We start from the raw sequence: 13,162 nt of genomic DNA, 5'->3' as shown, positions 1-13,162 counted from the left end.
TATAAGCTTTTCAAATTGAGAGGTAAAACTAATTAGACATACAAATTGCCTAATCAGCTACATATACATTCTGTATACGTACATATAAGAGACTACACGCTTATATACATATATCTATAGCCTTATCTATATCAATCGCTTATAATAACTTTGCTATTTAGAGCAAATTTATTGTACTTACTATACGAACACGGATACTTCACACAAAGTAGAGCAAAGCAATGCAAAAGATAATAGAAAAGGGTTATAGCCTGATAAAAACTGCACGACTTTTATATACCCTTTAGTTGAATGACTATTCATAAAGCCTAAACTCAGCTCTCATTGGAACAGCTGTTATTAGGCATACTTTGACAATAATTCTCTTATTCCAACTATGTGAATTAATTTACATATATAGTTATAAATAGTCTATATAATCTAGGTAGGGCAATGACAAAAATCTCAGAGTTTTATCTTTAGCTCTTTTATAATATCAATTTGCTTAACTATTTAAGCTTAGCTTAACCAATTAAGCTTAGCTTTACCCAAATTAATGGAGTCCATAATCAAACTTTAGGTTTTTTAATCATTGTGAAGAGCAATAAAATATAAAATTTTAACACCCGGTGTCTGATTTCCAATGGGTTCACTGTAAAAAAAAAAGTTGGGATGTGTTTAATCAGTGTTTATATATTTACATATACCAGGTTATCCAGCAACTGAATGAGTTCAGCTATAATAATCTCTATATGCACATTCATTTAATCAACTGCATGCAGTCAATGATAAATAGAAATGTGCTATTTATAGGGTTGTCCGTCCGTAATTGTTTACGCCGTTATCTTGGCTATATTCTATTTGTCAGATTCAATGAATTCTCTTTCTCTCCCCTCCCCCCCCTCTTTCTCTCTTTCGCTCTCTCATTCTCGCTCTCTCTTTCTCCACATATAAAGAAAAGGTGTGCAACTGCAAACGATTCAAAGCGTATTCAATCTCAGCTCGTGCATAACATGTCGTCGCACCTGGCCAGCTTAGTGGGTCTCTGCGATGGACAGGATGCGCCCAATCTGTTCAACATAATAAGCAACAGCTTCAGAAGTAAGTGTATTCATAGCATCAACTGTCTATGGAAATTGCAATTGATATTAAATAAATTTAAATTGAAAAAAAAAAAAAAAAGATCCAAGAATTCTTTTAAATTGGAATTTCAGCCTTTAGCTGAGTAAAACGACTGAGCATTCGCAGTTCTATTTCAACTAGTTAAAAGCTTTTTGAAATTTTGTTGTTATGCACAAAAGCAATCAGCTCTGATAAAAAAAATTATATTTATTCACACATATATGGCGTAACAGTATTTATCTGTGGAACTAACTTCTTATAGGCGCATACTAACTACCTAGGGGATTTTAAAGCTAAATACAAGCTGATGCGCTACATATTTAGCCTTGACTGTTAGTAAAAGTGCCGTGAAAAATATATAGAAAAAACAAAAAAAAAAAAAAAAAAAAAATAAATACAAATACATAAATTTCATACATTTAGGTAGATAAGAATATAATTAAGAACAATGAAAGGTTATAGAAAAAATTAATTTGAGTACCCATTTGGAATCAGTTTGGTTAATTTTTACAGTTGAGAGCAAAGCTTTGAATCTTTCAATTTATTTTTAATATAAACAAATTTAGACGTAAATTTTCATAGAGACATAAAATAGAAATAAATACAAATTTGTTCAAATTATGTTATTAAAAAAACATATTCCTGTCTCAACATATTTCAAAATTATTATTTTTTTTTTTTATTTATTTATTTATTTTTTTTGTGTATTTACCTTTACAACAACTTTTAAATTTCTTAACTGGTAAAGTGAAATGCTAGATAAAATTCCAAATTCGTTGCGCTCATATTCTGCAGCTAATATGCACGTAAATTAATCTTGCAACAGAGTATACAAAATAAAAGAATAAGTTTCACTATCACTAAAAAAATGACAAGCAAACGAATATTTATCTAGCCGCACTTTGCATCGTAACGGCGTTACTTGAAAGCTTCGCGCTGAGCGCTCTCAGAGCTTTGGGCACAAGAAAGCTTTCGCTCGCGCGCTCTCGGCAGTGGTTCAGTAACGCGATGCGATTGTCGCCAGCTGGTTGAGTCTCAGTGGCCGCTCACTCGGGGCTAATCTGTTGTATTGTTGTTGTTGGATCCGACTGATCGAAGGTGCGTAGCGTGAAAAGTGATCTTTGAACCGGTTGAGGCCAAAGGTGGGGAGTGCTCAAGAGAAATGATTAAGTTTAGTTAGATTCAGTTCAGTTGGCTGCTTTATGCAACTCACATCCATTGTCACTTTATATGCACACTTGCAGTTGTACAGCGGCAGAGCACGAAGCTGAAGAGTCAAACGATGTCTTCGCTCAAGTTCTATTACGATCTGATGTCGCAGCCGTCGCGGGCACTGTTCATCATATTCCGTTTGAGTGGAATGCAGTTCGAGGACTGTGTTGTAGCGCTGCGTAATGGTAGGTCTATATACATATATATAACTATATCTCTCTGTGAATATATATGCGTATATCTTCATTTCAGGCGAACATCTGACAGATGAGTTCAAGCTGAATATAAATCGTTTTCAGCGTGTGCCCTGCATTAACGATAATGGCTATAAGCTAGCGGAAAGCGTGGCCATACTGCGTTACCTCAGTGCCAAGGGCGAGATCCCGGAGATACTCTACCCCAAGTATTTCGCGAAGCAGGCTCGCGTCGATGAGTTCCTTGAGTGGCAGCATACGACGCTGCGCGTCACCTGTGCCATGTACTTTCGCACCATCTGGCTGGATCCGCTGCTGACGGGTCGCTCGCCCAAGGAGGACAAAATCGAGAAGCTGCGCATGCACATGGAGCGCAATCTGGACATCATCGAGCAGGTCTGGCTGGCCAAGAGCGAGTTCCTAACCGGATCTACGCTCACGGTTGCCGACATCTTTGCCGCCTGTGAAATCGAGCAAACGCGTAAGTCGATTTGCATTGCTTGACAAGATTAGACACTCTCATGCCACCTTTGCCCCACCCCTCAATAGGCATGGCCGACTACGATGTGCGCATCAAGTTCCCCAAGATACGCGCCTGGCTGAAGCGGGTCCGACACAGCTGCAATCCGCATTACGATGCAGCCCACGCGTTCGTCTACAAAATTTCGGGCACTGGACCACAGGCCAAACTCTGAAGCATTACCAAACATCAAACCTTGTAATTAGCTCTTGTCAACATTAGTTAGAGTTATGTTTGTATTTAAGTTTAGCTAGTAAATCTTAAGTATTGTCAAATTATTAAATTTTTTAAATAAAATAATATATGTTATATCACTTATCCGTTGTTGAAGAAAGGTTTCCCAAGCGCCTTCAAATGTGAATACAAACTTCTTTATATTCACAGTTTTGTTGTTGGGTTTGAAGTATTTTTAAATATTTGTAAAATACTTTCAAATAATTCTTTAATATTCAAATTTAATTTTTTTTATATGAAAATATTTTAAGTTTATTTTCAAATATAGTTAAGATGTTTAAAATTGGTATATATTATATATTTCCTTTAAGTATATAATAAACTTTTTTAAATAGTTAAAAAAAATATATTTGTATATACTTGTTGAATATTTTCAAATATCTTTCAATGTATTCAAATATTTTTCAATAATTTGCAGAAGAAGATCATAGTGCTTTACAAAAGTATAATCTTTACTCATCTCAAGAATTGCACTGATACTTTGCACCAAACAAGTTTAGGAATTTCAAATCAATCCAACATTTTGCCAGAATTTTTAGTTCAAAATAATCAAAAAATTCAAGCAAGATTCAGAGTCATATGATATGAAAATATATCGAATTAAGTCAAGTCGATATCACTTGCCTTGATTGGCTGACTTATTCAGTTAACCCGACTGAAAATGATTCAAAAACCATGGAAGTTATTCGCTTTATAAGTACTCTTATGATGTTTGTTTTATTGTGTCGTCATTGTTGCTTTTATAAGTTCACATTTATTTAAAAAAAAATACAATTTTAAAAATAACTACCTAAAACTAATAAAAATATTAATAATATATAATATAATATAATATAATATAATAATATATATAGCAACGTTACGCGCTTGGATTTCTAACATTTTGCAACAATTTTTTCTTTCAGTTTTTTCGATAACAAAATATAGTATGTATAAATAAAGTAGGATTACAAAAAAAAATGTATATTTATATATATGAATTTAATAAACATGTGAAATGAAAAAAAAAAAAAATCAGAATAATCAAATTAAATCAAGTAAAGCAAAAATAAATTGTAATATATACAAAAAAAAAAAAAAAAAAAAAAAAAAAAAAGGAAAAACTATACAATATGGATATAATTATACATATATATCTGCATACATAAATATATACACATGTGTGCATGTGTGCGTGTGTGTGTGTTTGTGTGTATATATAAAACTACATACAACTCTAGACTATTTACTTAATGATTATATTTGCATGTATATTTTATCTTGTAGAATTCAACTTAAAATACAAAAAAATAATAATAGTAATAATACATATACATTTATTTGTATATATTATATTTTATATAGGTATATTAGGTATGCATGTGTGTGTTGATTATTATGGATACATTTATGCTCTCTTCGTCCTCTTATAACTCTCTCACATTCATTCATTGCCCTGCTATACTTATTGCTGAATTGTTTAAATATTAGATATACATACATACATATATGACATTTGTAATTTGTTTGCCAGAGGGGTTTTTCAGTTGATCGCATTGTCTATACTATTTAGCTGATGTGCGCACCTGCTCTTTGTCGCCTGTCGGTAACTGAGGGGCCTGAGCTCCACGTCGAGCAGGCAGCTGCATTGGGCCCAGCTCGGCCAGGTCCACGCGATGTTGGACTTAGCTAACGCCTCACATTTTACAAAACATGGTCGACTCCTAAACTAATGACACGCGAGCACCCAACGCACATATATACACATGCATGTATATGTTCGTATAGACATATGTGCTTTTTGCCAAATTCCCAATCGAGCACCGAGCACTGTGGGCAGCGTTCCCTAAATCATGTCACTTACAAATTTTCAAAGCAAAGCAATTAAGGCACCTAAAAGTGTTTCCATCTACGCACTAGAATCTATCCATAGGTGTATGAACAGGTACAGGTACATAACTACATACATAACAGTCGAAATACATTGCAAATCATACAAAGCAGCTGCCTGCCCACAAGATGTTGCCATATCTCCCCCTCCCCCTCTCTCACTCACGTTAACTCATGCCAGCTTTATTGCTGTCTCCCTCTAAGTTATAGACAGGCGACATTGTTTGATTAAGTTTAAACATGTATATATAAATAGATATATGTATGTATGCACTGTTTTTGTTTTCCTTCCATATATGGCTATCGAACATAGATTGTAAAAGTCTGATTGTGTAAGTTTCGGTGTGTCTGTGTGTGTGTGTGTGAGTGATTATTTTTACAAATACATGTTTCTCTGTATGTGTGTGTGTGTGAGTGTATGCGTTAAGCATATTCCGTACTATTGTATACGTTTTACAAAATAGTTGTATATATATTTATGTCTCCCTCTAGGCGATGCGCTGTCTCTACAATTATAACTTTTGCTCTTCCATTGTTCCCTCGGTGTGTTTGTGTGCGCTTGTGGGGCTTGTTGGGGGATTTGTGTGTGTGTGTGTGTTTTTTTTTCTGCATCTTATCTTTGTTTCGTTTTTTAAATTTTTGTTATATTTTTTAGAGCTTGTATTTACTTAAGCCATGTTTTGAAATACTTTCCCCGTGTGTTTTATATATTTCGTTTTTAATACTAATCCTTTCCAATATACATGTATATATATATATATGTAAATCAATATATTCCCTCACACATTCGAGTTGTACGTTTGTTGCATTTCCCTTAGCTGCAAGCGACATGAATTACCAAATTAATTATTGAATATTCTTGAGCTCTATTTCATTGCGCCACTCACCTGCTCCAACGGCTGCATTTAGAAGCGCGCTCTGTTGATGTTCTTGATGCGTATGCCCACCTCCAGCACTTGGTCGGCGCCAGCAACGCCTCCACCGCCACCGCCACCACCACCACCACCACCAGCACCGCTGCTGCTGTGGCTGGCCGAGCTGCTGTTGCTGCATGGACTGCCGACGCCGCCGCCGCCGCTGGCGTTGCTGTTGCTGTTGCCGTTGCTGCCGTCGCTCAATGGCGAATTGTTGTTGTTGTTGTTGCTGCCGTTGTTGTTGCTAGAACTGGCGCCAGAGACGGGCAGCGCGACACTGGCCTCCGTGACGCCACTCACACTGGCGCTGGCACTCGCACTGGTCGCTGTGGCGCCCAGCCTGCGCAGCACTGTGGTGGTGGTTGTTGTTGTGGTTGTCGTTTCGGCCGCAGCACCGCCATTGGCGCCGGCTGCGGCGCTGACCAACTTGAGCAGCTGCTGCTTGTGATGGCGATTGTGATGATTGTAGTTGATGGCCGTCAGATCGTGCCGTGAGGCACCGCCGCAGCCAGCACCGCCGCTACAGGCGCCACCTGCACCGCCACCGCCGCCGCCAACACCGTTATTGGCCGCATAGTCGTGCGGTCCGCCCACCGTGTGACGCCGCTTGATTGAGCGATTCTGTTTGTTTTGTATCTGCCGCTTCTTGGTCAGATTCATGTCAGTCTTTTCATCCTTGGTCAGCGCGCCAGCGGCATGGGCCCACGACGACGACGACGATGTCGGCGAGCAGCAGGCGGCGGCCGCCGCAGCAGCCGCCGTGCTGGAGTTGCTGCTGCTCATGTGTCGGGTCGAGTAGTTGCGACAGTTGAAGCTGGCGCTGCGAAAGAGTCGATGATCGCGTCGCTTTTTATTGTAGCGCTCGAGAAAAAACGATGGCGAGGGAGCGGCCATGAGCAGCTTCTCCTTGGGGTCACTGGTGGTGGAGCCCTCCGAGTCGTCCTCGGAGCCGGCGCCACCAGCGCCGCCCCGTTGCTCGTAGGCCAGCGAGCTGCTGAACCGCAAGTTCTTGCTGCCGTACGAGTTGCGTTGCACCGCGCTGCCCGCGCTGCCCGCGTTGCCCGTCTGCGAGCTGGGCGTGCCAGCCAGCGGTGTGGAGGCGCTGCTTGAGCCAGTGCCGGCGGTGGGCGTGGCGGCGCCACTAGCCGGCGCCGTTGAGCTGCCCTGATGGATGGGCGCCGTGGCCGAGTGCTGCAGCTTGTGCGCCGCCTTCAGCAGGCTGGCCGGCAGCGGCGCCACCGTCGGCTTCAGCATCAGCTGCAGATGCTTCTCGTCCTTGGCCTCGCCCAGCGTGTTGGTGGCCGTGCAGGAGCGGCTCAGCAGCAGCGAGTGCGGCGCGTCCAGGGCGCAGAAGTTGTGGAACAGTCGCTCCGGCGACTCGTCCGCATACGGAATGTTCTCGGAGTGCAAGTGCAGCGGCTGGCCGAGCGTGTGTCGTCGATTTTTTGGAAACTCCGGCGAGCCGTTCTCATCATTCGACTCCGAGCCACTGCGCAGATTGCGCAACTTGCTGTCCAGCGTGTCCGTGATGGTGGTCAGCGACATCGAGCCTGGCCAAGGAGTGGAAATAATTACTATACTGCATCCTTGGGGAATGCTTTCCACAGAGCCTGCACTTACCCGTATCGCTCAGCCGGCTGCTGGAATCGTCGTCGGTGAGCTGTATGGATATGTCCACGCTGCTGCGCTGCTGCTGGTCGTGCTTGCCTATGCTGCTGGCCGAGTCCACGCTGGCCAGATCCTTCTCGTCGAGGCTGGCCTTGCGTGTCTGGCCGCTGCGCGAACTGGAGCTGGAGAGGAAGCCGCCGGTGCTGCGCTTCTTGGTGCTCGCTGCCGCCGCCTTCGACGAGCTCGACGACGACGTGAAGGCGGACGAGCCCATCGCCGAGCTGAGCAGCTTGCTGGTGGTGCTGGTCTTGCTGCTGTGCAGCGTGGAGCTGCTGCTGGTGCTGGTGGTGCTGCTCGCTGATACCTTGGCGTAGTCCAGCGACTGAAAGTGAACAGCGGGCAGGATTAGGCCAAAATCGCAAATGCTTTGCACAGCCTTGCGCTGCATTCGTCTTTGGTTGGTGGTGCGGATGGTGGTTGTGGTGGTGGTGTTGGTGGTGGTATTGGTTTTGGTTTTGGTGGTGTTTGTGGTGGTATTGGTGGTGCAGTGGATATTGTGCTGAGCTTGGCTACTGCCGCTTACCAGAACACTCTCGCCCGAGTACGTGTCCGAGCTGACGGCGCTGCGCTTGCCGTGGGTTCGCCTACGCAGCTGCGGAATGAAACGTGAGGAGCGCGTCTCGCGCTCAGTGATGCGCTCAATCTTGGACAGGTTGTGCAGCAGCATGCTCGTTTGGTCCTCCTGCGTCTGCTGTGGCTGTGCAGGGCTCGGCGCGGCCGCACCGCCGCTCAGCTCCGCCAAGTCCGGCAGGCTGCCGCCCTCAAAGAAAAACTCGTACTGCAAAAGAGAGAGAAAGCAGGTAAATTGATTTCCATTGATTACAGCTGCAGCAGCATCTCAGCTCACCTGCGTGACAAGCAGCTCGACAATGCGACACTGATGCTTCATGTCCTTGACAGCCGTCTCCAGGGTGTCGTTCGGTGTCCGTATAATGGATGGGCCAAAGATAATGGCCAGATTCTTCGGTTCCATGCGATTCACCTCGCAGTTGTCGCTGACGCGGCAAAGGTGCCGGATCAGATGCTTCATTGTCTCGTACGGATGGCGGGGCAACAGCTCCACAATATCCTTGAGCAGCATTATCCGCTCCATGCCCGTCTTCTTGTCCGCCTCAATGAAGTTGATGTAGAAACTGGCGGGCATCAGTGCATCTGGCAGGCTGCGTATGAACAGCTTCAGCAAGCTGCTAACCACATTGACATCCTCCCACCGGACGTCGGTGGCGCAGCTCTCGAACTGAAAGTCCTTAGTGTTAACCAGCTCGGACAGCTCGGAGATGGCCGCCTTGTTGCCCGGTATGCGATAGATGCCCACCACGCCCAGACCTTTGGTTTCCACAATGTTGGTGCACACCTCCACCAGATGCGGCACGTATGCATTATTCTTGGACATGGGACAGGCGCGCAGGGGCAGCCCAATGGAGCCGCCCGTCTTGTTGGCACAGCCCGAGGGTGAGGCCAGGTCGGCATGGGATACGCCGCCGCCACTGCCGCCTCCTCGTCGGAAGAGCAAGTCCTTCCAGTTCTTCGACTTGGGCGAGCCCAAATCCTTCTCTGGTACATTCTTGTGCGAGGAGGGCTTGCGCAGCTTCATCACCGGCGAGATGGCGTCATTGGTGACGGCAGCTGCCGCTATTGTCGCCGCCACAGGTCCCTCCATCAGGGCCCCGCTCGAGTGTGAGCTCAACGGCGAGCTGTCCGCGGCGCCGGCCACGTCGTCCAGATAGCTGGACGTGGCTGCTGTTTTCTGTGGCTCCGCCAGCTGTTTGCCCGCCGGCTGCTCCTATACGAAACATAAGCGTGTAATGATTAATGGAAATTCCAGGAAATTTGTGAATCTGCTGCATTGCTTACAATATCATCATAGTTCAGACTATCCTTCCACTGCAGCAGGCCAAAGAGACGCTTCATCTCGTTGCTGTTTTTGGTCTTGAAGAGAATTTCGGTGTAGGGACCGCAGGAGGGAGCCGTTGACGCCGGTGTTTGCGGCTCAGCGGCGCTGCTGCTGCCCGACGACGTCAGCTTATCGTGCGCATCATCCAAATTGAGCTCGTTGCCCAATGTGGCCAGGTGGGCGCCGGTGGCGCTCGGCTTGGACTGCATGCGTATCAAGAACTTCTTTTTGTCCAACGACTCGTCAAAGAATTTAAAATTTCTAATATCAAGCTCTATCACCTGCCGGACAATGAGAGATTAATTAGAATTAGCATCGCACCAGACCAGGAAACATCCGAATCTCGACTCACATTATGCTCCGACTTGGTATGGCGACCAGAGTAAATGCGCAGAATGTCGCCCTTGATCTCCAGTTTCACCTGACGCCATGATCGATACTCCGACATGCGCTGCAAGAAGAAGACACGATGGCTTTAGTACTGCCTACCCTTCAAGGACTCATTTGAGCGTTGCATACCTTGCCATTGATGCAGGAGGACTTGATCTCGATCTCCGTTTCGAAGGCTTCCAGCTCGTTGGGCACGTACTTGCCGTTCAGCTCGGCATCGATGTGGATGCTGTGCAAAGCGTAAGGATTAGCTAGGCGATGTGACTCATTGGCGACTCGCGAAGGACTCACCTGCTGCGCATGTCGCTGCTGATCGAGGCCCGACGATTGCCATGGTGCGTACTCAGGCGCACGTCCTCCAGGCCGTTGGGTGTCTCAATGAACTCGTGCCCGGCGCCGGTGGTGCCGATCACATCGTATGTCGGGTCTGGATGCTCCTCCACCAGGGCCTTCGTCTTGTGTGGCTCCACGACGGACGCCGCTGCGGCTGCCGCGGCTGCTGCCGCAACAACAGCTGCCGCCGTGCTACCAGCACCGCCAGCACCGCCAGCAGCTCCGCTGTCCGCTGCCGGCTCAGCATGGTATTCCGCCTCGTTGTTGGTGGCACGCAGATACGAGATTCGGCGCACCGGCTTGCCCTCGTCAAATGAGCTGGACGAGAGCGGCTTGTACCGCCGCACCACATTCGCCGACACTGTGGCCGCGTCCACAATGGCCGCGGCTGCAAGCATAAAATTGAACCTCATTGAAACCAAATTGCCAAATTCAAAACCACTGAAAATTTCATTCACTATATTTATGAATTTTGATTAACATTTAAAGCTTTAACCAGAAGGATATAAGGACGTCAAAATAATAAAAAAAAAAAAAAAAAAAAAAAAAAAAAAATATTCAATAAAGTCAATCGGGAGTAAAGCAATGTTAGCTTCTGAAGTGGAGATTGACAAATGAAAGCACTTGATTCGGGAAGCCACTAGCTGAGCTGGGTAATCGAGTCCGCCAACTGCTACTGGAAATTTTTGTTGTTTCTTTCTGTGAACATCTAACATGGAGTGATACCTGGGGAATATTGTGTAGCAGTTGGGCTGAAAAGTTCGTAAGCTAATATAGACAAAAATGTGTTTCGATGAAACTCAATCTTATTATTTAATAGAGTTTGAATTCGGAGACTTTATATATGTATAATACCCAGAGACGTGGAAAATCAGGGACTACTGGATGTGCTAACTAGTGTGTAACATGCCACTGAAGGCGTGGCAGAGCCCAAAATATACTACACATATTCTTGATCAGGTCAAGCAGGAGCTTAGTCCATGTAGCTAACTCTGAGCCTACAGGAGGAGCTGAGAAATATATAGGTTAAACTTATTGCAATTAATCGATAGCTATCTACATTTTGGCATTTATCGATTAAATCGATATCGAAATAGAGTTATTAAATTATAGCTCGTATATCTTAGGAGCGCGAGTCTTCAAGCTTTCGAACTCATTTTGCGTGTATTTTGTCCAATTTTGTATACCCTGAACCCATTGAAAATGGGAAATCAGGGTATAATGGTTTTGTGATAAGTATGTAACAGGCAGAAGGAATTATCGCAGACCCCATAAAGTTTTTATATTCTTGATCAGGACGACGAGCTGAGTCGATATAGCCCTGTCCGTCTGTCCGTCCGTCCGTCCGTATGAGCAAAAGGATCTCAGAAGTTACAAGAGCTAGAGAGCTGAAATTTGGCATGCACACTCGTGTATACCAAAAGCCTTACAAGTTTATCGTATTTTTCGATAACTCATCCGATAACTTTTTTATCGAGAATGATCGAAAAATCGGCATTGTTTTTTAGCCTAATTTGAGCACTTTTAGACCGGAGACTTCAAATTTGCGTTGTATATAAAGTTAATGGATACAAAGATTTTGTAATTTACAGATTTTGGACACCACGCCCCCTTCGCCCGCAATTTGTAAAAAACGTATTTCAAGTACTAGAGACTTGTGCTTTGGAATGTACACATATATTCACCATATGATTACACTCTGAAAGTTTCATTAAGATCGTATGTCTACAAAAGATTGTTCAACAAATAAATTCTGATAATATTGCCCATACTGCAGCGCAGCCCAAGCGCAGTTAGCAGAGCGCGTGCTTATAAGTGCATGTGTATGTATGTGTGCATAAAAGAAGTCCAAAATGATTAGAATATCAGTTTGGAGGGTTCAGGGTATCTCCTAGTCGAGCAGTATCGACTGGAGCCTTCTTACTTGTTTAGTTCTGTTATATTTCGGATGTTAGCTCTACATTTCACCAAATTCTTTAAATTTTGCTGCAATTGCAATTATTGTAGCCAATATTTGGAATTTTACTTATGCAAGTGCAAACAGGCAGTCAAATGAGTATTCTAAGAATCCCAATTGCCATTGAATTGTGTTTGAATTATAAGCTGCTGCTTTGCCAGATGGCGCTTTGGATTCACGGTGTTGGTAGAGGCGATGGGTTAAAGCCTAGCGATGTTCGTTTGTCCAGGTTCGTAAGTTTGTATATGGATACGCGAGATGAATCTAGTCCATAAGAGTATATGAGTTAAAAAAACACAGAACGAATGTAGTTCAAGGTGTCTCGTAATTGGAGGTCCAATCGAACTATTTAATTTGTTTTTAACCTAAATATGCTTGAGTTTATCTAAGTTGATTTTCTGTGCGATATTCTCTTTATTCTCTCTCCCCTTCTCTCTTAGGGATTGAGAAGATGAAAAATGCATGCAATTTGAACTTAGCCTTAATTTTGCGATACGATGCATTGCATTGTTGAATAATGTAATATATAATACATAATACAGTCGAGATTCGATAATTTGTGCACCGCTAAATCAAAACTAGCGATAAACCGAAAATTCTATCTCCTTGAAAAATATCGTTCTTAAAAATCCTCGATTTTGAATTTCTGTGTACATTATTATCGGGACTTGCCTGTATATAACTATTATATTATTTTTAGATATTTCATTTCGACTCTCTTGAAGATAGTTTAAAGTGAAAGCTTGGAGTATTAGCTGGATAGATAAATAATTGATTGGAAAACAATTCAATTCTACTGCTGAATTTTTCCAGATCGAAGATCAAACTTGAATCATTACCAAATCCCAAATTTCTCCCAAGTAGCTCCCATGTCAT

At 43.7% G+C, this 13,162-nt stretch overlaps 2 protein-coding genes across 9 annotated transcripts in view; one reads left to right on the top strand and one right to left on the bottom strand.

The window, feature by feature from the left end:
* Nucleotides 1-945: 945 nt before the first annotated feature.
* GstT3 (Glutathione S transferase T3) lies at nt 946-3,341 on the top strand. 3 transcript variants are annotated; one of them, XM_089475380.1, is made up of 4 exons: nt 946-1,080; nt 2,346-2,498; nt 2,566-2,988; nt 3,057-3,341. In XM_089475380.1, the coding sequence occupies exons 1-4, from the start codon at nt 993-995 to the stop codon at nt 3,200-3,202; spliced, it is 810 nt and encodes a 269-aa protein (XP_089331506.1). In that variant the 5' UTR covers nt 946-992; the 3' UTR covers nt 3,203-3,341. The 3 variants fall into 3 exon arrangements, with proteins under 3 accessions (XP_089331506.1, XP_017872409.1, XP_017872408.1); XM_018016920.2 differs by lacking the exon at nt 946-1,080 and adding an exon at nt 2,058-2,199; XM_018016919.2 differs by lacking the exon at nt 946-1,080 and adding an exon at nt 2,091-2,243.
* Nucleotides 3,342-4,816: 1,475 nt separating this feature from the next.
* The window catches only part of RhoGAP19D (Rho GTPase activating protein at 19D), a 47,054-nt gene continuing 38,708 nt past the window's right edge, over nt 4,817-13,162 (bottom strand). For 5 of the 6 annotated variants that reach the window (XM_089475372.1, XM_089475375.1, XM_089475374.1 and 2 more), the window contains 8 exons: nt 10,288-10,717; nt 10,126-10,225; nt 9,959-10,057; nt 9,567-9,887; nt 8,560-9,495; nt 7,665-8,490; nt 6,018-7,594; nt 4,817-5,948 (listed from right to left, as the gene is read on the bottom strand). In XM_089475372.1, the coding sequence (XP_089331498.1) occupies nt 6,036-7,594; nt 7,665-8,490; nt 8,560-9,495; nt 9,567-9,887; nt 9,959-10,057; nt 10,126-10,225; nt 10,288-10,717 (4,271 nt within the window). In that variant the 3' untranslated portion in view covers nt 4,817-5,948; nt 6,018-6,035. The remainder of the gene's footprint in view (nt 5,949-6,017; nt 7,595-7,664; nt 8,491-8,559; nt 9,496-9,566; nt 9,888-9,958; nt 10,058-10,125; nt 10,226-10,287; nt 10,718-13,162) is intronic. The other variant, XM_089475376.1, reaches the window with a different exon arrangement.

This window comes from Drosophila arizonae, chromosome X (assembly GCF_054131065.1).
Source record: "Drosophila arizonae isolate 15081-1271.41 chromosome X, UAZ_ARI_1.0, whole genome shotgun sequence".
Classification (NCBI taxonomy): Eukaryota; Metazoa; Arthropoda; class Insecta; order Diptera; family Drosophilidae; genus Drosophila; species Drosophila arizonae.
Note: the sequence above shows the minus strand (reverse complement) of the source record. Positions and strands in the feature narration are given on the sequence as shown.

Bases quoted from the DNA above. Each gene is read 5' to 3' on its own strand.
- GstT3 (XM_089475380.1), top strand. From the start codon at position 993: ATGTCGTCGCACCTGGCCAGCTTAGTGGGTCTCTGCGATGGACAGGAT. The intron at 1,081-2,345 runs GTAAGTGTATTC...GCACACTTGCAG, and splicing joins AATAAGCAACAGCTTCAGAA to TTGTACAGCGGCAGAGCACG. The intron at 2,499-2,565 runs GTAGGTCTATAT...TCTTCATTTCAG, and splicing joins TGTTGTAGCGCTGCGTAATG to GCGAACATCTGACAGATGAG.